This window comes from Hyla sarda, chromosome 8 (genome assembly GCF_029499605.1).
Source record: "Hyla sarda isolate aHylSar1 chromosome 8, aHylSar1.hap1, whole genome shotgun sequence".
Taxonomy (NCBI): domain Eukaryota; kingdom Metazoa; phylum Chordata; class Amphibia; order Anura; family Hylidae; genus Hyla; species Hyla sarda.
The window spans coordinates 62,427,859-62,453,866 of record NC_079196.1 but is presented as its reverse complement, the minus strand read 5'-3'; the positions used below and the strand labels follow the sequence as shown (position 1 = coordinate 62,453,866).

Below are 26,008 nucleotides of genomic sequence, written 5' to 3'. Positions count from 1 at the left end.
ACATGGGGGGGTCTCAGGACCCCTCTCGGCGATGTGCTGAGATGCCTGCTGAATGATTCCAGCAGGCATCTCCGTCCGGTCCCCAACCGGCTAGCGGCGGGGACCGGAATTCCCACGGGTGTATGCATACACCCTACGTGCTTAAGGACTCGGGATGCAGGGTGTATGCATACGCCCCACGTCCTGAAGAGGTTAACAACTTAAAAAGCACATGTAATGATTTGTTGCGACCTAACCTCACCAGTAAAAAGGTGTCAGCGATTTCTGGGATTGTCTATAGCCACAACCTTATCACCAAGCCCGCCGACAAAGGCGGGGAGGTTGTGGTTATGGACAAGTCCAGAAATATCTCTGAAGCCTTAAGACAATCGGGGGATACCACCACATACAAAATGGTCTCCATGAACCCAAAATAGGAGGTAGAACGGGAAATCAAATCAGTACTCCAAACCGCATGGGAACAAAACCTTGTTGATAGTCCGCTTTTTGATTTTTTGTTGGTACAACACCCTGTGACACCATTTTTTTTTAATTTACTGCCCAAAATTCACAAGAGCCTTTAAGACCCTCCAGGGCACCCGATAGTTTCGGGCAGAGATTCAATAACAGGCCATATATCAATTTTTCTCAACAAGGTTCTGCAACCATATGCGAGCAAAGCAAAATCACAATTGAGGGACACTTCCCAATTCTTAGAGAAAATCAAGAATATCTTTGTTCCAGAGGGGGCCATTCTGGCCTCTCTGGACATTGTAAGTTTATTTACATCAATTCTGCATGAAAGTGGTATCTCAGCAGTCAGAAGTGCGATCTTGACAAATTTTTCACCAGCACGTGTAGATTTCCTCATTAGATTGTTGGAGCTAGTACCCACTAAGAATTACTTCAAATTCAGCAGTTTTACATACAGTGCACTGGAACCGCCATGGGGACGAACGTTGCACCAACCTATGCCAACATGTTTGTTTCCCACCTGGAGGAGTAGTACATCTATGTGTCTTACCACTTCAGCCATGTGCTGGGGTGGTGGAGATACATAGACAACATTTTCCTCATCTGGGATGGTGGCGGTACAGATCTTCTGGCTTTCCATGAGTATCTTAACAACATACACCCTAACATCAAATTTACCCTAACCCACTCAGATAGGGCGGTTCAGTTTTTTGGACACACTGGTACAAATAGAAGGTTTTTGCATCACTAAAGATTTGAGAGTCAAGATCCAAGATCCATATTATGCTCCCTACCAATTAGTCAAATGGTATGTGCCTGAAGAATAGTAAGTTCAGAAGATAGATTGGAGCCAACACTTGCTAAAATGGCATCAAACTTTGCTGAACGAGGTTACCTACGACAGCTTATTGCACAGTGTAAAGACACAGTCATCAGGCAAAAGAAAGAAGTGGCACCCACAAAAGCTAGGGACAAGGGGTACCCTTCAAGGGTGGCCTTTGTATCTACCTACTCGGGGGCTCTCTAACAGGTTGACAGGTGTGCTTAGGAAACATTGGCACATCCTGCGAGATGGCTTTGAGAACATTGCAGAATTCAAAAATTTACATACTATGTCCTACTGTAGATTGAAGAATTTGAAAGATCGGCTGATACGAGCCGATATCTCTACATCTGCTCCTAAACAGAGTTTCATAACTTGGGATCATTTCCATGCTGTTCTTGTGTCAATTGCTCCCTTATGCAAAAAGGTAATTCCTTTGTACATCCAGGAATGGGGGTGGAGTACAGAATAAAACACTATTTAACCAGTAATTCTACGTATATTGTGGGGTCCCTGTAAGTTGATTTACCTAGGGGAGACCACGTGGGATTTTAATAAATAAATCATCATAGATACACCATACGTAAAAAGAGACAGTACTTCCCCTTTGCTAAACATTTTTATGATTGTGGACATACAGAAAAATACCTTTGTTTCATATTAATTGACCATGTCCCCCCATTGAAAAAGGGAGGTGACAGGGTCAGCCATTTGAAAAGAAGGGAGTTCTATTGGATTTACACGCTTAACTCTTTGAAGCCCTCTGGTCTGAATGTCGAATTCAAGGTTAACCATAAAATATGTAACCCATGATTAAGTAAGTGCTATGAATAAGAAGCCTCCGATTTTTACTCTGATGTAGGTTTTGGGTAAAAAAAATCTCTTTAGTCTAATTATTTCCCTTTTTCTTTTTTTCAGTGACGCAGTTGAGGAGGAGGACTACAGTCTGCACTAGTGCCACATGAGATCCACAAAAACGCCTTATTTACATCAGTGCTTGCCGCAAAGGTGGAAGGGTTGATGCCAGGATGATGCCTCTCTGGTGAGCGGATCAGGACAGCAAAATTTAGTCGCCTTCCAAGAAGTGATGTTGCCCCGAGATCACCATGGTTACATGAATTTTTATGCGCCGCGGACTGTGGTTTACGCTCCCATTGTGACACATCCCAACCCTCCGGGATGCGCTGGTAAATCCAGCACAAGTACAGTATGTTTTTTGTATATAGGAACTGCAGAGCCCTACAGTATACCACTGGATCTGCATAAGATGATACTTGGGGCATGCCCTTTGTTAAGATGTTGCTGATGCAGGCAGGTGCACAAGTCACTGGCTTAAAGTCAGTGCGTTCCAGATGACGTAACTTCCTCCCCGCCACCTGGAAGCACTGCACACATGGAGTGTGTACATATATCCTGGCATTCCACGGGGAATATGATGGACACTGTGCATGCCGGAGCTCCTCCCCCCCTGCTTCACTGAGGTATCACTAATTAGCACAGACACTGTACACCATTAATTATGGATTCATTTATGGACTAATTCTAATTTTTTTATGCACTAAGTTTTATATTTACATAGTAAGGGCTCCTTACAAGTGTGTAGAGTCTTTTTATGAACCTGATCTATGTAATCTTAATCATGGATTGTCTGTAAATATCTTAATCATTTTGACACTGTAGCACTAATTGTAATATTGGATGTAAGTAATTTATACCCAGCACTTTGTACCGTTTTTTGCACGACAATGGCCATGAGAGACGGCCGAAACGTCGCCTATGTTTGGTGAATAAAGCCACACATTCTTTGTATTCTCTGAGTGCTGCTGCCGCCATTCTTTGTTTGTAGACAGATAGATAGATATCAAATAGATATATAATGATGGTTAGATAGGAGATAAATAGATAGATACGAGATAGATAGATATAATAAATTCTTGCCTCTGATCCGGCCTGAATCTTGCGTCAGTCTTTGGAAGAAATTCTCTCATCACTGGATCCAGATCATTCAGTTCAATGGCAAATCTTGTAAAGCCATAATAGAGTTCATAATTGGTTGGCATTGAACCTTGTAAAACAAAATACAGTAATATAAAATATTTTATAATAAATTACATTATACATTATCTCAATTAGAAATGAGCGATTTTTTTGAAAATTCGATTCTGCCAATTCGCCGAATTTTCAGAAAAATTTGGTTCAGTCCAAATTTATTTGTGACGAATCTGTATTAAGAATGGCTATTTCTGGCCTACAGAGAGCCTCAATAGGGGTGTAGAACACTTTGCCTTGCTGTAACAGGCATAGGGTATGTGCTGGGTTAGTGAAATAATACTGTTATTCAGTATGACATGCATATTAGAGGCGTCGCTATAAGAATCACTGTCTCAGAGCGGCATAATGACAGAGCCTGGAGGTGGCATCAGTATGAGGAGACCATATAGTGGCTGAATGATACAGCGTGGAGGTGGCGGCAGCATGAGGAGACCATATAGTGGCTGAATGACACAGTGTGGAGGTGGCGGCAGCATGAGGAGACCATATAGTGCCTGAATGACCCAGCCTGGAGGTGGCAACAGTCTGACGAGACCATAGGGCCTCACAATTGAAAAGATTAAAGATATTTTTTAACATTTAAATTAAAGATTTCAAATGGATGAACCTAATAAGTTATATTTCATGTGCCAGCAGCATAAGGAGACCACTTGGCAGTACAGTGACACAGCCTGTAGTGGCGGCAGCATGGTGGCGGCAGCATGAGGAGACCATATATTGGCTGAATGACACAGCCTGGAGTTGGCGGCAGCAAGAGCAGTCCATATAGTGGTTGAATGACACAGCCTGGAGTTGGCAGCAGCATGAGTAGACCATATATTGGCTGAATGACACAGCCTGGAGATGGCGGCAGCAAGAGAAGACTTTACATATAGTGGCTGAATGACACAGCCTGGAGTTGGCATCAGCATGAGGAGACCATATAGTGGCTGAATGACACAGCCTGGAGTTGGCATCAGCATGAGGAGACCATATAGTGGCTGAATGACACAGCCTGGAGTTGGCGGTAGCATGAGGAGACCATATAAAGGCTGAATGACACAGCGTGGAGGTGATGGAAGCATGAGGACACCATGTAGTTGCAGAATGAGACAGCCTGGAGCTGGAAGCAGCATGAGGAGAACATATGGTGGCAGTATGAGACAGCATTGAGGTGGCATCAGCAGCATCAGGAGTCCTGAAAGTGACCCAGTGACATAGTGGGGCGGTGGGTGGCAATACCAGTACCCAGTTACGAAGGTGGGTGAAAACAAAACATCAGATGTGTGGCATCAGGCGGGTGGCAGGATCAGAATAATAGCTGAAGCAGGTAGAAAACAGTCTCTTTTCTAAAAGTGTTAGTGTGCACAAGTAAGTCTTGAGGATAGGCATTACGTAAAAGTTAACTTTTAATAATATTTTTTTTAAATCAAACAAAAGGAAAGATGTACAAAAATCACCATATGTCTCCTACACCACCAAGTATTGATGTGATGCAAAGACCTCTAAAAGGTGGAAGGGAGGTATGGTTCATTGTAACCGGTGATGGTAAAAACTTCCCCTGTAAGGCCCTACTCTCGCATTATTAATTCCCTTCATGGCAAGTGTTACTCACCCTAAAAAGGGCAGCCCCACAAAGGAAACTCTCCCTATTTCCCCCTCAAAACCGTGGAAAATGGCAGTATTTGTAGGGGGAAATAGGGAGAGGTTCCTGTGTGGGGCCGCCCTTGTTAGGGCGAGTAACACCTGCCAAGAAGGGAATTAATAATGCGAGAGTAGGGCCTTACAGGGGAAGTTTTTAGCTACACCGGTTACAATGGACCATACATTGTTCCCTTCCACCTTTTAGAGGTCTTTGCATCACATCAATACTTGATGGTGTAGGTGGCACATGGTGTATTTTCAACACCTTTCCTTTTGTTTGATTTCAAAAAATTTAGGGGTACATATATTTTATCCTAAGAAAAGTTACGGTTTAGCTAATGCATATCTTCAATACATATTTGTCGTCTGATGCGGAGGAATGTCTGTAACTGGGGAGCAGCACCTTAACCTGTCCAGGACCCCGGGTGTACAGGTACGTCCTGACACCCTGGGTCTTAAGGACCCATGACGTACATGTACGTCCGTGGGAATTTCGGTCCCTGCCGCATCGGGCAGGGACCGGACCAGGGTAAATGCTGATTTCGATCAGCAGGCACCCCGCACAAATGCCCAGGGGGGTCATCAGACCCCCACATGTCGGCGATCGCGGCAAATCGCAAGTGAATTCACACTTGCGATTTGCGCGATTCCGGGTCATTACGGGTCTATGTTGACCCGGAAAATAAGGGGGATCGCGGTTGTCCAAGACACCCACGATCCCCCTAAAGGGACAGGAGTGAGGTGGCAGGGGTGCCACCCCTCCTATCCCTGCTATTGGTTGTATAGACGTGACGACCAATAGCAGATCGGGGGGGGGGGGAGGGGTTACTTTTGGTTTCCCTGTTCTGCCCACCCACAATAGACGGGGCAGGACGGGGAAACAGACAGGGATCGGCGCCGAAGGTCACTTACCGATCTGGGGAGGATGCGGGCGACGGTGATCGGTGGGTGGCGATGTTGTGCGGCTGGCTCCCTGGATCCTATGGAAGCCGTTGAGTTGCCTAGCAACATCTGGAGGGCTACAGTCTGAGACCACTATACAGTGGTCTCTAAACTAGATGTTGCAAAACTGCAACTACCAGCATGCCCAGACAGCTGTTTAGGAATGTTGGGAGTTGTAGTTTTGCAACTGCTGGAGGTCTATAATTTAGAGACCACTACACAGTAATCTCCAAACTGTAGCCCTCTAGGTCTTGCAAAACTACAACTCCTACAATGCCCACACAGCAGTTTTCTGTCTGTGCATGCTGGGATTTGTAGTTTTGCAACATCAGGAGGGCCACAGTTTGGAGATCACTGTGCAGTGGTCTCTAAACTCTAGACCTCTAGGTGTTGCAAAACTGCAAATCCCAGCATGCCCAAACAGCTGTCTCGGCATGCTGGGAGTTGTAGTTGCGTACCTCCAACTATTGCATAACTACATCTCCCAACATGCCCTTTGGCGATCAGTACATGCTGGTAGTTGTAGTTTTGCAACAGCTGGAGGCACACTGGTTGGAAAATACTGAGTTAGGTAACAGAAACTAACTGAAGGTTTTCCAACCAGTGTGCCTCCAGCTGTTGCAAAAGTACAACTCCCAGCATGCACGGTCTGTCAGTACATGCTGGGAGTTGTAATTTTGAAACAGCTGGAGGTCTGCCCCGCCCCCATGTGAATGTACAGGGTACATTCACACGGGCAGGTTTACAGTAAGTTCCCTGCTTGAAGTTTGAGCTTTCGCAAATTTTTCACCGCAGCGCAAACTCTTGCGGGAAAGTCACCGTAACCCGCCAGTGTGAATGGACCTTAAAAACACTACACACTACACTAACACAAAATAAAAGGTTAAAACACTACAAATACACCCCCTTACACTGTCCCCCCAATAAAAAATGAAAAACTTATTGTATGGCAGTGTTTCCAAAACGGAGCCTCCAGCTGTTGCAAAACAACAACTCCCAGCATTTCCGGACAGCCACTGACTGTCAAGGCATGCTGGGAGTTTAGCAACAGCTGGAGGCACCCTGTTTGGGAATCACTGGTGTAGAATACCCCCACGTCCACCCCTATGCAATCCCTATGTGGTCCTCAAATGCGCATGGCCCTCTCTCACTTCAGAGCCCTGTCATATTTCAAGGAAACAGTTTAGAGCCATACTCGGGAGAAATTGCACTACAAATTTTGTGTTTTTTTTTTTCTTCTTTTACCCCTTATGAAAAGGAAAAGTTGGGGGCTACACCAGCCTGTTAGTGTAATAAATGTAATTTTTTTACACTAACATGCTGGTGTTGCCCCATACTTTTTGTTTTCACAAGCGGTAAAAGCAAAAAAAAAAAACCCAAAATGTGTATCACAATTTTTCCTGAATACGGAAATACGTACAGGCGCACAACAAGGCTCAGGAGAGAGAGTGCACTATGTACATTTGAGACCTAAATTGGTGATTTGCACAGGGGTGGCTGATTTTACAGCGGATCTGACATAAAAGCAAAAAAATGAATACCCATATGTGACCCCATTTTGGAAACTAAACCCCTCACGTAACAAGAGGTATAGTGAGCCTTAACACCCCCACAGGTGTTTGACAAATTTTCATTAAAGTTGGATGGGAAAATGAAAAAAAAATTTTTTTCTGAAATGCTTGTGTTACCCTAAATTTTTCATTTTCACAAGGGAAAAGAGGGGAAAAAAAAATTTGTAACCCCATTTCTTCTGAGTAAGAACATACCCCATATGTGGATGTAAAGTTATCTGCGGCCGAACTACAATGCTCAGAAGAGAAGGAGCGCCATTGGGATTTGAAGAGAAAATTTGTCCGGAATTGAAGGCCACGTGTGTTTACAAAGCCCCCATAGTGCCAGAACAATGGACCCGTCCCACATGTGACCCCATTTTGGAAACTACACCCCTCACGTAATGTAATAAGGGGTACAGTGAGCATTTACGCCCCACAGGTGTCTGACAGATTTTTGGAACAGTGATCCGTGAAAAGGAAAAATTTAATTTTTCATTTGCACAGCCCACTGTTCCAAAGATCTGTCAAATGCCAGTGGGGTGAAAATACTCACTGCACCCCTTATTAAATTCTGTGAGGGGTGTAGTTACCATAATGGTCACATGTGGGGAGGTCCACTGTTCTGGCACCACGGGGGGGGGGGGGGGCTTTGTAAACGCACATGGCCCCCGACTTCCATTCCAAACAAATTCTCTTTCAAAAAGCCCAATGGCGCTCCTTCTCTTCTGAGCATTGTAGTTTGCCAGCAGAGCACTTGACGTCCACACATGGGATATTTACATAATCAGAAGAAATGGGGTTACAAATTTTGGGGGGCATTTTGTCCTATTATCCCTTGTAAAAATTTTACATTTGAGGGAAAACTAGCATTTTTGTGAAAAAAAATAATCATTTACACATCCAACTTTAACGAAAAGTCGCCAAACACCTGTGGGGTGTTTAGGCTCACTGGACCGCTTGTTACATGCCTTGAGGTGTGTAGTTTCCAAAATAGTATGCCATGTGTTTTTTTTGCTGTCCTGGCACCATAGGGGCTTCCAAAATGGGACATGCCCCCCAAAAACCATTTCAGCAAAATGTGCTTTTCAAAAGCCAAATGTGACTCCTCTTCTGAGCATTGTAGTTCGCCCGCAGAGCATTTTACGACCTAACATGGGGTATTTCCATACTCAGAAGAGATGGGGTTACAAATTTTTTTTTTTTGGGGGGGGGGGGGATTTTGTCCTATTTTCCTTTGTAAAAATTTAAAATTTGAGTGAAAACTAGCATTTTAGTGAAAAAAAAAATTACATATCCAACTTTAACGAAAAGTCGTCAAACACCTATGGGGTGTTAAGGCTCACTGGACCCCTTGTTACGTGCCTTGAGGGGAGTAGTTTCCAAAATAGTATGCCATGTGTTTTTTTTTGCTGTTCTGGCACCATATGGGCTTCTTAAATGTGACATGCCCCCCCCCCAAAAAAAAACATTTCAGCAAAGCTTGCTTTTCAAAAGCCAAATGTGACTCCTTCTCTTCTGAGCATTGTAGTGCACCAGCAGAGCACTTGACGTCCACACATGGGGTATTTCCATACTCAGAAGAGATGGGGTTACAAATTTTGGGGGGCATTTTGTTCTATTATCCCTTGTAAAAATTGTAAATTTGAGGGAAAACTATCATTAACGAAAAGTCGTCAAACACCTGTGGGGTGTTAAGGCTCACTGGACCCCTTGTTACATGCCTTGAGGGGTGTAGATTCCAAAATAGTATGCCATGTGTTTTTTTTTTTTTTTTTTGCTGTTCTGGCACCATAGGGGCTTCCTAAATGTGACATGCCCCCCAAAACACATTTCAGAAAAACTCACTCTCCAAAATCCCACTGTCGCTCCTTCCCTTCTGAGCCCTCTACTGCGCCTGCCAAACACTTGACATACACATATGAGGTATTTTCTTACTCGAGAGAAATTGGGTTTTACATTTTAGGAAGATTTCTCTCCTTTTACCCCATGTAAAAATTCAATAACTGGGTCTACAAGAACATGCCAGTGTAAAAAATGAAGATTTAGAATTTTCTCCTTCAACTTGATGCTATTCCTGTGAAACACCTAACAAACCTTTTGAATGTCATTTTCAATACTTTGAGGGGTGCAGTTTTTATAATGGGGTCATTTATGGGGCATTTCTAATATGAAAGCCCTTCAAATTCACTTCAAAACTGGAATAGGCATAGGCCAACTGACTCCATAGGATGACTCTGTAGTAGGTCAGTTTGTCCTCCCTCTCAGTGGGTGTAAAAAAGGCCCCCATTTTGTGCCGGTAGCGAGGGTCCAATAAGGTGGAGAGCCAAAAGTCATCCTACTTCCGAATGGTGACAATTCGGCGGTCACTATGCAAGCAAGTGAGCATGCATCGAGCCATTTGTGCAAGTGACTCTGAAGGGCTCCCTGCCTCCATCTCCACTGCACACTGCCACGGTGTGTCTGGGTCCTCTGTCTCACCTTCCTCATAACCCTCTAGCTCTTCTGGCTGCTCCTGCTCCTCCTCTCCTGTCAGATGACTAGAAAAACTGCCCAGTTTGTGAAACCTAAACTGTGCTCCACTGTGCCCCTCTCTCTCCTCCTCCTCCAGTTCAGCCCCCACAGGGCTCATGTGGTCGTGAGATGTAGGTGCCACATCTCCAGTGCCCTGACCAGCCATAGTTTCCAACACGTGTTGAAGTAAATGAAGCAGTGGAATGACCTTGTTGATCCTGTAATCCTGGCGACTGACTAATAAGGTGGCTTCCTAAAAGGGCCTGAGCAAACGGCTTGTGTCACGTATGAGCTACCACTGGTTGACATTGAAGTTACACAGGGGGAGTCCCCCTATCCGCTTGGATCATCAAGAAATCTGTGATGGCTTTTCTCTGTTCGTATAGTCGGTCCAACATATGGAGGGTGGAATTCCAAACGTCGCAAATCAGACTATGTTGAGGGATGCCGTTCTGACGCTGCAGCTCAAGGAGGGTGTGCTTTGTGGTGTACAAGTGGCTGAAGTGCATGCAAAGTTTCCTCCCCATTGTTAGGATGTCTTGCAGATGGGGGAACACTTTAGGAACCGCTTGACAACCAGATTGAACACACGTGCCATAAAGGAGAGCTGACAAGATGTTCTTACCGTCGTTCGGTCACCATGGTTCCCATTGCCAGTTTTTGTGGAGTAAGCCATGATTCTATTTCTTGATGAATGACTTTTAGCAGTTCCTCCCCTGTGTGACTCCATTTGCCAAGGCAAACCATGTGAAGAACAGTGTGACACTGCCGTGCCCTGCACACATGGTATGCTGAAGGGGCACTGAGACTTGTCTGTGCAGTGGAGTCAGAGGACACGGTGGAGGGCGAGGAGCAGAGTCGCACACTGTCACAGGACCAACGGCCTGAGAGCATGGAGGAGGAAGCGGCATGACCTGTTCAAGTTGCTTTTGTGGCTGTGCAGGAACCACATTCACCCAGTGGGCCGTAAAGGACATGTATTGTCCCTGACCGCAGTTACAGCTCCACACATCGACGCGGCCATGCACTTTGGTACACACCGACAGGGTCAAGGACTGGCCCACCTTCTGTTCCACAAAATTGTGCAGGGCTGATACTGCCTTCTTCGCAAAGAAATGATGGCTTGGGACTCTCCACCTCAGCTCGCCACAAGCCATCAGTTCTCTGAAAGGTGCAGACGGAAAGGCGGAATGACTGATTTTAAGTAGGAGGAGCAGGAGCATCTGGAGCGACAGAAGATGGATATGACACACAGCTCCCTTTGGCTGAGGTGGTGGAGCCTTGGCTGGCTGAAACAGGGAGCGGCGTGCCATTAGGTGATGCAGCAGGCAGGACCACCACATCGGAGCCACGGATCTCCCAGGCCGCCTTATGGTGAGGCAGGGCCGTGGTGCCAACATTGGATCCCTGGCCCCACTTCACCTTCTGCTGACACATTTTGCATGTGGCCAGGTGAACATCCTCCGGATGCTTGATGAAAAACTGCCACACTGCCGAGTAGCTGATTTTCCCACCAACAGTCTGCACTGATTGACTGCAACTGTTGCCGCCTCCAGGAACCACTTTTCCACTACCTCCTGGGAAAGTAGGCTGCCGCATAGCAGGTGGTCTACCCGGGCACGTTTGGCTCCAGACTTTCCACTTCTGCCACCATGCTGACTGCTAACCATGTTACCACCTCTTGCTGCCTCACGGCAACGCTGCAACCTGATTCTCCTGATGATGATGAAGTCCCTTCTGCACCTGGCTCCAAAATACGATTGGCTTCATCATCATCGAGTTGTGTCTGCATGTCACTGAGGTCCTCCTCAGGTTCCTCAACAGTGTCTGCTTTAGGAGCCTGAACGCTAGCATCACTACTTGCTCGCCTAGCGGAGGAAGCGGCGGATGTCTCCTCCACTTCTTGGCTGGGCAGTAGCTGCAGACTGTCCTCTAGTAGATCACCCTCACTAAATAGTGGAGCTGAACCCACAGCATAAGATACTTCTGTGGGGGAACAGCATAGGACAGCGGCCATGCCAACTGAGGGTTGTGTCTGAAGAACCCACTGACTGTTGACTGGGGGTGTCAGATCTCACTTGTGATGAAGTGGATGACCGTGTTAACCAATCGATGATGGCAGGTGGGTTGCTGGTCGAGACACGACCGCTAGCGGAGACCCGGCGCTCAGGCCTCTCACTGAGACTCCTGCTGCCACTTGTCCCTAGTCTGCTGCAACCTCTGCCTGATGAATTTAGGCCTATGCCACTCCTCTGTGCATGTTCTGGCACTTTTCTGCCTGACATACTTAGTTCGTATATGAGGGGAGTACAATACGCTCCACTACTATTAAATCAGTGTTTGTCTACAACACTAGCAGGTGTACTTTTGGCTGGCCTTTCACAGTATCTAGGCCCTTAAGACTTTAACAGGAACAAAATGGTACACCACTTAGATGTACGTATGTGTTATGCACTTATGAGGGGAGGACAATACACTCCACTACGCTTAAAACAATATTTGTCTACAACAGCAGCAGGTGTGTACTTTTGGCTGGCCTTTCACAGTAACTAGGCCCTTAAGACTTTAACAGGAACAAAATGGTACACCACTTAGATGTACGCACAGGTTACACTTAATTGAGGACAATACACTTTTAGTACTCTGCTCACCCTAACTGGCTGGCTACTATTAGCTTTTCAGTTGTTGTACACACCAGTGCTGCAGCACACAGTCACTGTGTACTACACCCAAAATTCCACTCTCTCTCTCTCTCTCAATCTCACTCCCTTCCCTATCAGTGCTTCTAGGATGGATTTGGGCTTGAGCTGCAGTAAAAGCTTTTCTGTGCAACACACTGCTCTCTGTCCATCTCTCTCTGCAATAGATTGCTCATGTGACTGGGAGGTGAATCGCTGCTGTAAGAAAAAATTTCTGTGCAACACACACTGCTGTCTGTCCTCTCTCTGTAATAGAACGCTTACGTGACTGGCCGCAAGATGATTCCTGATTATATAGGACTATAACATCACAGGGGTGGCTGGCTGATGATAGGCTGCATGTGATTCAGGGTCATCCTGCCTACCCTTGTTCCCGCCTTTCCAGGATTCCTTGCCCCATGTCCTCACATGTGGATCCATCATTTTAGATGCCCGGACCGCACTAAATGGAGTTTAATGAAGCGATTTGCGTGATCGAATCGCGGCGATATTCTCATTCGTTGCGAATTTCATTTTTCCTGACATTTGTAACGAATTAGGATTTGTCAGATTCGATTCGCTCATCTCTAATCTCAATAATTTCTATTAGAATTCATACATATTCAGGATTCACATATTGTTCATTTTAATTTCCCTAAAAAGGTTGTTGTCAATATGATCTGAATTCCCTGCTATTCTCAGTTGGAGATTACGCAACCAACCACCTTTTGCTATAGCGAACTAAAAAAATAAATAAATAAATAAATAAATAAAAATAAAACAAGCCTGCAATGTTAAGGGAGTACTCTAGTCCAGAGTATTCCTGCTCCGTTCTGCCCGGGCTGCAAAATAAATGAAAATGAACCCTCACTCACCTCCCTGGGTTCCTGCGGAGCGCCACTACAGCTGTTTGGTCCTCCGGTCCATCCTCTTCATACTTCCGGGTGTAACGAAGCGTCACATGGCGCTCAGCCTATCGCCGGCCGCCGCGATGTTCAGCCTCGGCCGGCGATAGGCTGAGCGCCATGTGACGCTTCTTTACACCCCGAAGTATGAAGAGGATGGACCGGAGGACCGAACAGCTGTAGTGGCGCTCCGCGGGAACCCAGGGAGGTGAGTGAGGGTTCATTTTCATTTATTTTGCAGCCTGGGCAGAACGGAGCAGGAATACTCTGCACTAGAGTACTCCTTTAACAAATGCGTTGTTTATTGGATGGGATGACTGCACGCTACACTGCTTATCACTATTATTTTCTTTTAATACTTAGATCAATATATTTTAAAGAAACTGTAAAGCTCCTTCAGCCTACACATTGATTGTTCAGAGTTTAATGGGCCTGTTTAGGACAGTTAAAGAAAATGTAAAAATACAGATAAAAAATCACAGAGGAACAATTTGTAAGGGAGGTGAGTATGCCATAAGTGCTACTGCTACAGCAGTAAGTAAGGAAAAGAGGGCAAAGACTAAATTGCAAAGCAAATACCTGTTTCTACTATCAGTAAGATTACAGTTAAAGTGGTATTCTGCCTGATTGATGCAAGTTACATCTCTGGGACGTGCACCTGTCACAAGACCGAGGGCCCTCTAGCCCCCTCTGATCGCCACAAGTTGGAAAGCAAAAAACAGCTGAATGGGCTGAATGGGCATTGTCATTTGCAAAATGTAGACAACAATGTTATACTGGCTTAATGTAGAGATGATACAAGGTAAGTTAAGTGATATAAATGTAAGCAAATCTCCAGGGCCAGATGGATTGCACCCAAGAGTTCTTAGAGAGGTAAGTTCAGTAATATCTGTACCCCTGTTCATGATATTTAGAGATTCTCTGGTGTCTGGTATTGTGCCAAAGGCGAATGTGGTGCCAATCTTCAAAAAGGCCTCTAGGTCTTCCCCTTGAAACTATAGACCGGTAAGTTTAACGTGCATTGTGGGTAAATTGTTTGAAGGATTTATAAGGGATTACATACAGGAATACATAGGGGATAATTGTATTATAAGTGATAGCCAGCATGGGTTTACTAAGGATAGAAGTTGTCAAACCAATCTAATTTGCTTTTATGAAGAGGTGAGTAGAAGCCTTGACAGAGGAATGGCTGTGGATATAGTGTTTCTGGATTTTGCTAAAGCATTTGATACTGTCCCTCATAGACGTCTGACAGGTAAGTTAAGGTCTTTTGGTTTGGAAATTTTAGTTTGTAACTGGATTGAACACTGGCTCATGGATCGTACCCAGAGAGTGGTGGTCAATGATTCGTACTCTGATTGGTCCCCGGTAATTAGTGGTGTACCCCAAGGTTCAGTACTGGGCCCGCTGTTGTTTAATTTATTTATCAATTATATAGAGGATCTAGAGAAAGAAAGGAAGGCACCTCATGTGCGGGATCAGTAGATCTTGCAGGTGGGGGTAGGGGACGGTGATTCCCAAGCCGCTTACCAAAGTTGGTTGTGCGCCCACACACAACAAGGTTAAGAGCAGAAGAGATATGGAAGAAGGTCCACTGCAGCCCTCCTGGGTAAGAGTAGAATCAAAAACGAATGACCAGGGAGTCAGGAGTTTGTCTGGCGCAGAGAGGAACCATCAGACAGCCAAGTAAAATCAATGGATTTATTAGATGCAACGCGTTTCGCTGCGCATGCGCAGCTTCATCAGGCATGACAAGAGAAGGCTGGTAACAGATATATATACCTCCAGGAATTAACCATTAGAGTGCTTTTTGAAAGAGTTGTTACATAGAATTACATATCCATGTGACAATGTATGAAAAAATATATATATAAATAGATATAAATAAATATAAATAGATAAACAAAAATCACAAAAATAGTAATAAAACAGCAATATGAAAGCACAATGCAATCCTGTAAACATATATATATATATAATATAATATAATTATCGCATGTGGTGTGAATATAACACCACAAGCGACTCAAGAAGTCACACCGCTTAGTCACCGGTGCGGCATTCAACAACACAAGTTGGATATTATTTCGAAAAATGTATATGATATAAAGAGTTATGTATATTAATTCAAGGGATAAAAAATTTTTTAATTGTATATCGCTGCCTTATTAAAATAAAATAAAAAGTAAATAAATGACAGTGCGGTAAACCAAATCGCAACTGACCAGAAGGAAATGTATGAACACTACTTAGAAAAGAGATGAACTAGAATAACTAGTGCGGTATTGAATACAGCAACCGGCAAAAACGCAGGGTGTGCATATTCGTACAAAAATCCAAATTTACAAACAATAAATAAATAAAAAATACAAAAGTGTTTATATGTAGAAAGGAAAGGAAAATAAACAGAACTTAGATAATAAAACATAAGGAATAATAAATACACAGTGGGGCGCTCCAGGATGAACAGCACAGAAGGAACGAAGAAAAATCAAGGTATAATATTTTCGAGATTAATCCATATGAAAAAATGGGAAATTTTTAAACCCCAAATTATCTAATTATTTAACTGTATCGATACATTCATTAAAACCTTGAGGGTGCAGAGGGCGCATGCGCGCGGCTTACCGGAAGAGACGTGGGTGATGTAAGCTCCGCGCCAGTCTCACCTATCTAAGCCCTATTCAGCGCCCTAAAGGCTCCACACGCTGTGGCTTCAGTACTAACTGGACCTGGTCATGCCCAGGAGGCAGCGGTCACGAAATAAGAACCTTTCACAACGTCTCTCTCAGTCCATTCCGGACTTTTTCAGAGCCTCCCCGAAACCCAATATGGCGACGGCGGCAGCGTCCTCCCCACACCGCTCTGATGTGGCGTCCGATGAGGAGGGGGAGCCAGACCTGGCGCAGATGTCCCCGGCAGATATGTTTCGCCAGATCAAACAAATGTTCCAGTCGGAGCTCAGAAAAGCTGTCTCAGACTTCGCGGCGCAACTCCAAGATCTAGGCCAGAGAGTCTCCGACAATGAAACTAAACTGGACGATTTAGCGGAGGCCGCTGAATCTGACCGTCGGGACATTGACCTACATGCGGCCAAGCTTGATGCTATCGACCTCAAACTTGAGGATCTGGAGAACCGATCCCGCAGAGCCAACATTCGCATTCGGGGACTACCTGAGTCGGAGACTAACCTGAAATCTGCGGTTGATGCGATGTTCCAGGCCCTACTGCCACAATATGAGCCTGAGCTTCTCCGTATGGATCGTGTCCACAGAGCCCTAGGTCGCCCGAGATCTTCTGAAATGCCGAGGGACGTGGTCCTCCGCCTGCACTACCCGGAGGTGAGAGATCCCCTACTCTTCGCAGCCCGCAACTTGACAGCACTACCTGGCATGCCCGCTGAAGTGCGCCTCTACTCGGACTTATCCCCGTCCACGCTGGAACGGCGCAGGACATTCCGCCACATCACGCTGGCCCTGGTCCGGGAGGGGGTGAAGTATAAATGGGGATTTCCATTCTCCCTCATCTGCCAACTTAAGGGGCGCCCCTACCAGTTTCGCTCCCTGTCTGAGGCCCAAACTGCCCTCACTAAAGAGGGTATCTCCTGGACTGCCCCAGAACAGCCTCCTGCGACCGACTTACCTCGACGGGGTCCCCGACCCTCCAAGTCTTGGACCAGCGTCCCCTCGACCCAGCGTAAATCACAGCGATGTTTGGGGATGGCCCCGGATGGCTGACTCGCCGTTGCAAGTGACCCCCTCTCACCTGGCACCCTGAAGCCACCGACCCTGGAAGGGCTGGTGTGACCGGACTGATGTGTCCTTCGTTTCCTTCGATAGATGGAAGTAGGCGGAGCCGCCATATTATACGGCTTCGCTTTCCAGTTTGACTTTTTTCTGTTTGTTCGTTGTTTTGTTTGTGGTTTGATGTTGTTCGTATTTGTTAGTCAGTGGGTCCATGTGTTCTATGGTTGTTCCGTCTCTGCGTGTTTGTCCCGTCTCCGCATTGCCTGGTCTTCCGTTTTATGTGTAAGATAATTTCCCATAATGTCAGGGGATTTAATTCCCCCCCCAAACGGAGGAAAGCTTTCCTTGATTATAGATGTTACCGCCCTGATATAATTTGCATTCAGGAGACTCATTTCTCCCAGTCCTCCTGCCCTAGCTTCCTCCATCCCCAGTACTCCCGGTTCTATGTCTCTTCTTTTGTTTCCAAAAGCAGGGGAGTAATGATTTGTTTGAAAAACACGTTGCCATTCGAGGTGACCCGCGTTCATACAGATTCCGAAGGCAGGTATGTCTTGCTGTTGGGCACCCTGTACGGTAAGCAGTTCTGTCTACTTAACTCTTATGCTCCTAACTCTTCTCCTATTTCATTCTTTCTTTCTCTCTGCTCTTTACTCCTATCATACTCTTATGATGTTCTGGTGTGGGCGGGCGATTTTAATTTTGTCTATGATGGCGTCCTGGATAGGTCCTCTCCCAATCCCTTAGGTCGATCTAGAGCGTTGCAGAAAAGGTTGGTCTCGGCCTTCCACTCACTTCAACTCGCGGACACCTGGAGGGAGCACAATGGTCAGTCGAGGGGGTATTCCTACTATTCATCCTCCCAGAAAAATTACACTCGCATAGACTGGCTACTTCTCAACACCTCTACTTTACCATGCCTCCTGTACGCGAGACACATTGCCTCTCCCTGGTCTGACCATGAGATGGTATGTGTAGAGCTGGATCTCATAGGTGGTCCTACCACACCTTTTACCTGGAGACTTAACGAGTCTATGCTGACTAACCAGACAGTTAAACGTTCTCTTACAGCTGATCTCACATCCTACTTCTCCACCAATGCTACTCCGAATTCAAACCCGATCTGGGTATGGTCTGCCCACAAAGCCTTCATTAGAGGACGGCTCATATCGTTAGCTTCATACATGAAAAGAGGTCGCTCCCACCTTCAACATATGCTACATAATAAGCTTTCTCGACTCACCCTGGCTCACCAGCGTGCCCCCTCCCTTTATCTCCATAATGCTATCCGGGATACCAGGTTGCGTCTGGATGCTGTCCTGTCCACCGGAGTGGAAAAAGCGCTTAGGTGGACTAAGGCCACATACTACCGCTATGCCAATAAGCCGGATAGGTTGCTTGCCAATATGCTCCGCACCAAACAACGGCTTAACTATGTTCACACCATTCAGCTGCACCCTGGTTCCCGGTCCTCCCACCCCGATAAGATTTACCAGACTTTTCACTCTTACTACTCTAAACTTTATTCTATCCCTGGCCAGTCGCCTACTTTCACTCCCAGTCTGAACTCTTTTCTTGATTCTACCTCCCTTCCCTCTCTCACTGACCCCGAAAGGGATCTCCTTAATTCTCCAATTTCATACGAAGATGTGTCAGATACAATCGCGTCCCTGAAACTGGGAAAAGCCCCTGGCCCAGATGGCTTGTCTGCAATGTACTATAAGAAATTCTCTCCTATTCTAGTTCCCCACCTAGTTAACCTTTATAATAACCTCTTTCAGGCCCCCTCTTTACCCCCTGAATACTTGGATGCCCTTATAACGGTGATCCCCAAACCCCAAAAGGACCCGTCCCTGGTCTCAAACTACCGCCCAATCTCCTTAATTAACCTGGATACGAAGATATTAACGTCTATCCTAGCACGCAGACTAAACACAATATTGCCCCGTATTGTTCACGCTGACCAGGTGGGCTTTATACCGGGGAGACAAGCGGCGGACAATATTAGGAGGGTGTTGGGGGTGGTGCATTGGGCTTCCTCCACTTCTACTCCTGTTATGCTATTGGCCTTAGACATAGAAAAGGCCTTCGACTCAGTTCTCTGGCCATACCTTTGGGGGGTCCTCTCTAAAATGGGGTTCACTGGGCCGTTTGTACACCTCCTACACCTGCTGTACTCTAATCCTACGGCTTTTCTCAAACTCCCTACCTCCTCCCCTTCCCCGATTTTTATTAAGAGGGGCACTCGCCAGGGTTGCCCGTTATCTCCTGCTCTCTTCGCCCTGGCGATGGAGCCCCTGGCGAGATCCCTACGAGCCTCTTCCACCGTGCTGGGGGTCACGATTGAGGACTCTACCCATAAACTTTGTCTGTTTGCCGATGACCTCCTTCTATCCCTGACACACCCCCTATCGTCTCTACCTAACCTGTTTCGCCTACTCACTGACTTCTCGTCTTGCTCGGGTCTCCGGATTAGTCCATCTAAGTCTGAAACACTCTATATACATGTTCCCCTCCATACACAAAAGTTGATCTCCCTCAACTTTAACTTCCCTCCTCCAAGGCCTGCCCTGTCCTATTTAGGTGTTAATATAACCTCGGCGGTTGCTTCCCTCTACGGTGCGAACTACCCGCCTCTATACAAATCGATTCGACATGATATCCGCACTTGGGACAAACCATATTTATCGTGGATTGGAAGAATAAACACGGTTAAAATGGTGATTCTGCCTAAACTACTATACCTGTTTCGCACTCTTCCGGTTCCGGTCTCAACTGCGGATCTCAGGTCCCTTCAGTCCGATGTCTTTAAATTTGTTTGGAAATCCGGGACCCACCGCATAGCACGTAATGTAATGTACCTTCATAAGCGTTTAGGTGGTATGTCCGTCCCCAACTTTCAAAAATACTATTATGCTGCCAGACTAGGACAGATGGCCTGGTTCCTGACCGATGGCGATACCCCCGTCTGGGTTCATCTCGAATCCTCCCTCATCTCTCCCCACTCATTCTCTTCTCTAATGTGGTCTACTCAACCTGTCACCAAATACGTCCCTTACTCTGCTCTCCTCACTCTTCATTCCCTCTCCCTTTGGCGACTGGTCCGCTTTCGCTTTCACCTACAATCTTGCCCTCCTCCCCTCCTGCCCTTCCTCTGTAACCCTTTTTTCCCACCCGGTCTTGCTCATTCCTCATTCAGCTGGTGGACCTCACTATCCCTGACTAATGCCCATCAATTCCACACTCGAGGGGTTCTGATGACAAAGGAAGTGTTTGCTCTACAATTTCGCCCCCCACCCTCAGAACTCTTCCGAATGCATCAGATCTTTTCATTCCTACATTCTAATTTCCCTGCACGCACCATACCACAGCTGACTAGGTTTGAACGTCTTATGCAATATAGTCCTTCTAGACGAGGACTTCTATCCATAATCTATGGAATACTAAATTCTCCCCCACCGACACTAAACTGTCGTTCATGACCCAGTGGGAAGCTGACTTCCATATGGAACTGTCTCTGGAAGACTGGAGGGAATGTTGCGACACCTTGAGTAGAGGGAGCTGGCAGGTGTCCCTTACTGAGACATCACTGAAAATATTACATAGGACGTATTATGTTCCCACGAGAATACATTCCATCTTCCCCTGTGCCTCTCCCTTATGCTTTAGGGGCTGCGCAGATAGGGGAACCATGCTTCATATATGGTGGACCTGTCCTCTCGTCAGAACATTCTGGACATCTGTTCTTTCTATTCTTCGCTCTGTTCTCTCTTTTCGCTGTCCCCTCCAACCTGCTTTTTGCCTCCTTAGCAAACGGCCACGCAGGATGCCCAACAGCCAATTTAGACTAGCGCAATTCATACTGCTGGCTGCGCGGATCCATATAGCAACTTGCTGGAAAAGCCCAGTCCTGACTATTGATAGAGTAATTGATAGAGTTAATAATATTCTGATCTTTGAAAAAATTAACGCGGTTCGCGCCGACATAATGGCCTCCTACGAGAAGGTCTGGTCTCCCTGGATATCATCCTCCTATTGCCCGGAGATTCGCCATACTTTATCCCTAACGTAATCACTGACAACACCCGTTCTGTTTTATTACCCTGCTGTATATTTTTATCCACACATGTCTGACCCATAGACTTGTTTATCCCCCTATTCCCTTTTATTCATTTGATTTTACCTCTTTGTTGATTCGGGCTGCGTCCCGATATTTTTGCTTTATCTTGGTATTGCTACCTTTATGCCTATTATAATAAAATTGGTTATTTGATACTAAAACCTTGAGGGTGCAAAGTATGTAGTTTGTGAATCCAAAAGGATTTGCGATTGTTTAATCTTTGTATTCTATTAGGTAAATGAATGGGGATAGTTTCTAGAATAATTAATTTTAAAGTTTCAGTGTTTTTTTGATGATGAAGAGTGAAGTGTCGGGACAAACTATGCAACAAAAAAACATGTTTTATGTTCCATCTGTGTTTGTTCATCCTGGAGCGTTTGTGTGGTACGGCCTGACGAAGCGCATTGGCGTGAAACGTGCGTTGGGGTAGGTGCAGGTAACTACATGGCTCGGTTGTGGTAATATACTTCTGTAATTCTTTCTGACTGCTGTTGCATTTGTACTCAAATATTGAACTTTATTGCATGGTCTGCATCTTTTGATGTGAGTCCCTTGTTTATGCAACGTTTGTCAGTGTTCTTTGCATTCATATACCCCTTACCTTGAGCCTGTATGTTTCTGCCTTTTCTTCCAGCTGTGTACACTGTGCTTTTTAATTGCTATGATGCATTTTTTTATTCTCAATAAATAAACTTTTGTAATGTTTCATACATCTTTGTTGCTGACGCTTTTGTTGTTGGTGTTCCATTTAAGTATTTGGCCACACATGTAATCCTGTTTGTCACGATTAAACTTATGTACTTTTTTATTTATGGTTTCTATCTCCAGTTTTTGTAATCTATTAGATAGAAGTCCTTCAAGTTTATGATATTCAGAATAACCCGAAAAGGCTGCCAGAGTATTTTTAATGGACCTAGCTTTGTCCCGATAATAGAGGACTAATGTGTTTCTTTTGTCCAGGAGACGAGTGACAAGTCCCCTTGAACAATTTTCCGTAAATTCATCCCACTCTTTAGTAAAAAGAAGATCCTCAGGAAAGGAGGATTCAAAGGGTAATCTCAGACCCCTCGGGGTGAAACTATCATTAAGATATCTTTGTAAAAATAAAACATCTAAATTGTGCTGCAATTCAGACTTACAACAACTTTCATAATCATTGAAAAGAGCCGTCAATTTACTGAGATCGCCCTATGTGAGGGCTCCTGGAACAAAGCCACCAGGTGGTGCAGGGTTAATTTTTACCGCACCTAAGAGTTGGCTGATCAGGGAGTTCCTAACATGGTCACGATCAGGAAAATACTCCATGTCAGAGCAAGGAGAGCAATAGAAATAAAAATATAAATATAAATAAAAATTTATACACAAACGGTGCGCTCCAGGATGAACAAACACAGATGGAACATAAAACATGTTTTTTTGTTGCATAGTTTGTCCCGACACTTCACTCTTCATCATCAAAAAAACACTGAAACTTTAAAATTAATTATTCTAGAAACTATCCCCATTCATTTACCTAATAGAATACAAAGATTAAACAATCGCGAATCCTTTTGGATTCACAAACTACATACTTTGCACCCTCAAGGTTTTAATGAATGTATCGATACAGTTAAATAATTTGATAATTTGGGGTTTAAAAATTTCCCATTTTTTCATATGGATTAATCTTGAAAATATTATACCTTGATTTTTCTTCGTTCCTTCTGTGCTGTTCACCCTGGAGCGCCCCACTGTGTATTTATTATTCCTTATGTTTTATTATCTAAGTTCTGTTTATTTTCCTTTCCTTTCTACATATAAACACTTTTGTATTTTTTATTTATTTATTGTTTGTAAATTTGGATTTTTGTACGAAAATGCACACCCTGCGTTTTCGCCGGTTGCTGTATTCAATACCGCACTAGTTATTCTAGTTCATCTCTTTTCTAAGTAGTGTTCATACATTTCCTTCTGGTCAGTTGCGATTTGGTTTACCGCACTGTCATTTATTTACTTTTTATTTTATTTTAATAAGGCAGCGATATACAATAAAAAAATTTTTTATCCCTTGAATTAATATACATAACTCTTTATATCATATACATTTTTCGAAATAATATCCAACTTGTGTTGTTGAATGCCGCACCGGTGACTAAGCGGTGTGACTTCTTGAGTCGCTTGTGGTGTTATATTCACACCACATGCGATAATTATATTATATTATATTATATTATATATATATATATATATATATATATATATATATATATATATATATATATATGTTTACAGGATTGCATTGTGCTTTCATATTGCTGTTTTATTACTATTTTTGTGATTTTTGTTTATCTATTTATATTTATTTATATCTATTTATATATATTTTTTCATACATTGTCACATGGATATGTAATTCTATGTAACAACTCTTTCAAAAAGCACTCTAATGGTTAATTCCTGGAGGTATATATATCTGTTACCAGCCTTCTCTTGTCATGCCTGATGAAGCTGCGCATGCGCAGCGAAACGCGTTGCATCTAATAAATCCATTGATTTTACTTGGCTGTCTGATGGTTCCTCTCTGCGCCAGACAAACTCCTGACTCCCTGGTCATTCGTTTTTGATTCTGATATAGAGGATGGTATTAACAGCTCTGTTTCTATCTTTGCAGATGACACCAAGCTTTGTAGCACGGTACAGTCTATAGAGGATGTGCATAAGTTACAGGATGACTTGGATAGACTAAGTGTCTGGGCATCCACTTGGCAAATGAGGTTCAATGTGGATAAATGTAAAGTTATGCATCTGGGTACTAATAACCTGCATGCTTCGTATGTCTTAGGGGGATTAAACTGGCAGAGTCACTGGTAAAGAAGGATCTGGGTGTACTTGTAGATCACAGACTACAGAATAGCATGCAATGTCAGGCTGCTGCTTCCAAAGCCGGCAGGATATTGTCATGTATAAAAAGAGGCATGGACTCAAGGGACAGGGACATAATACTCCCCCTTTATAAAGCATTGGTACGGCCTCACCTGGAATATGCTGTTCAGTTTTGGGCACCTGTCCATAAAAGGGACACTGCGGAGTTGGAAAGGGTGCAGAGACGCGCGACTGAACTAATATGGGGCATGGAACATCTTAGCTATGAGGAGCGATTAAAGGAGTTACAATTGTTTAGTCTTGAGAAGAGACGTTTGAGGGGGGATATGATAAACGTATATAAGTATTTAAATGGCCCATACAAAAAATATGGAGAAAAACTGTTCCAGGTTAAACCCCCCAAAGGACGAGGGGGCACTCCCTCCGTCTGGAGAAGAAAAGTTTAGTCTCAAGGGGCGACACGCCTTCTTTACCATGAGAACTGTGAATTTATGGATCGGTCTACCTCAGGAACTGGTCACAGCAGGAACAATTAACAGCTTTAAAACAGGATTAGACACATTCCTGGAACAAAATAACATTAATGCTTATGAAGAAATATAAAATCCCATCCCTTCCCCAATATCGCGCCACACCCCTACCCCTTAATTCCCTGGTTGAACTTGATGGACATATGTCTTTTTTCGACCGTACTAACTATGTAACTATGTAGCTGTAGCTATTGCCTGTGTGTCTTGGCTGGGACAAAATACAGGCAGTGTGGGTGGGACCAAAAGGGCTCTGCAGGCTCCTGGCTTGTCAATCAGCCTGCTGTGTGAGCTGGGGCATGTCACAGAGCCTCAGTGCACAGAGCACAGAGCAGCAAAGGAATGCTCCTCCTCCTCAGTAAACTGCATGAAGTAAGCAACTTAAACAGGGAAATTATGAGCCATAGAAGGATTAAAACAAGGATTTAAGCACCCAGACAAGATCAGCACCAGTTAAAGTGTAAGCCTGGAGCATTTTTTTTTTATTTTATCTCGTGACAGGTACTATTTAACTTCCATTAATTTTAAAGGGACTTTTATAAACATTGTAGCCCTGTACACATCATGATCATTGAACAAGCACATAAACTATGTTCAACAGCAAGACTGACCGACAGCCAGGCGTAGATGCTGGAAAGAACTTTTATCCTAGCCATTTAAATCCTAACATGCAATAGCAACTGCCGAATCTAGATTATTAGATGCTAATTATGAATAGATGCTTTCACCCGTCCTGCTTGTGCAAGACTCAAACCAGTGAGACGACCATATCTGTATTGAAAGATGTGAGCTTTGAGAACTTTGTGCCAGTTTATATGGTTAAGTTAAGAGCATCTCCAAGGTAAAAGCTTCTGAACTGACAGGACCCCCCCACCCCACCATCTCCTCATCTCCCCACTAAAAACTGTAGTGAGCCATCAGGAGCATTCAGGGGATCCCTCCAGGGACATTAGGGTGAGTGTAGATGGAATGGCATACATCTGTTTGTATTAAGAGCATATGTATGTGTATATACCTTGTGTGTGTACAGTATATGTATTTGTTTATGCAGTGAATATGTATATAATGTATGTGCATGTACAGTATATTGTCTGTACAGTATGTGTGTGAAGTTATTGTGTATGTGTGGATATACAGTATTTGTGTGAACATGATATCTATGTTAATGTACAGTCTTTGTGTACAGTATATGGATGTGTATGTAGACTAAATG

At 44.5% G+C, this 26,008-nt stretch overlaps 1 protein-coding gene across 1 annotated transcript in view; it reads right to left on the bottom strand.

The window, feature by feature from the left end:
* Nucleotides 1-26,008, bottom strand: part of OSBPL6 (oxysterol binding protein like 6) — a 282,887-nt gene that overhangs the window by 13,970 nt on the left and 242,909 nt on the right. Inside the window, 1 exon segment of the mRNA XM_056536461.1 lies at nucleotides 3,215-3,341. Within this exon segment, the coding sequence (XP_056392436.1) occupies nucleotides 3,215-3,341 (127 nt within the window).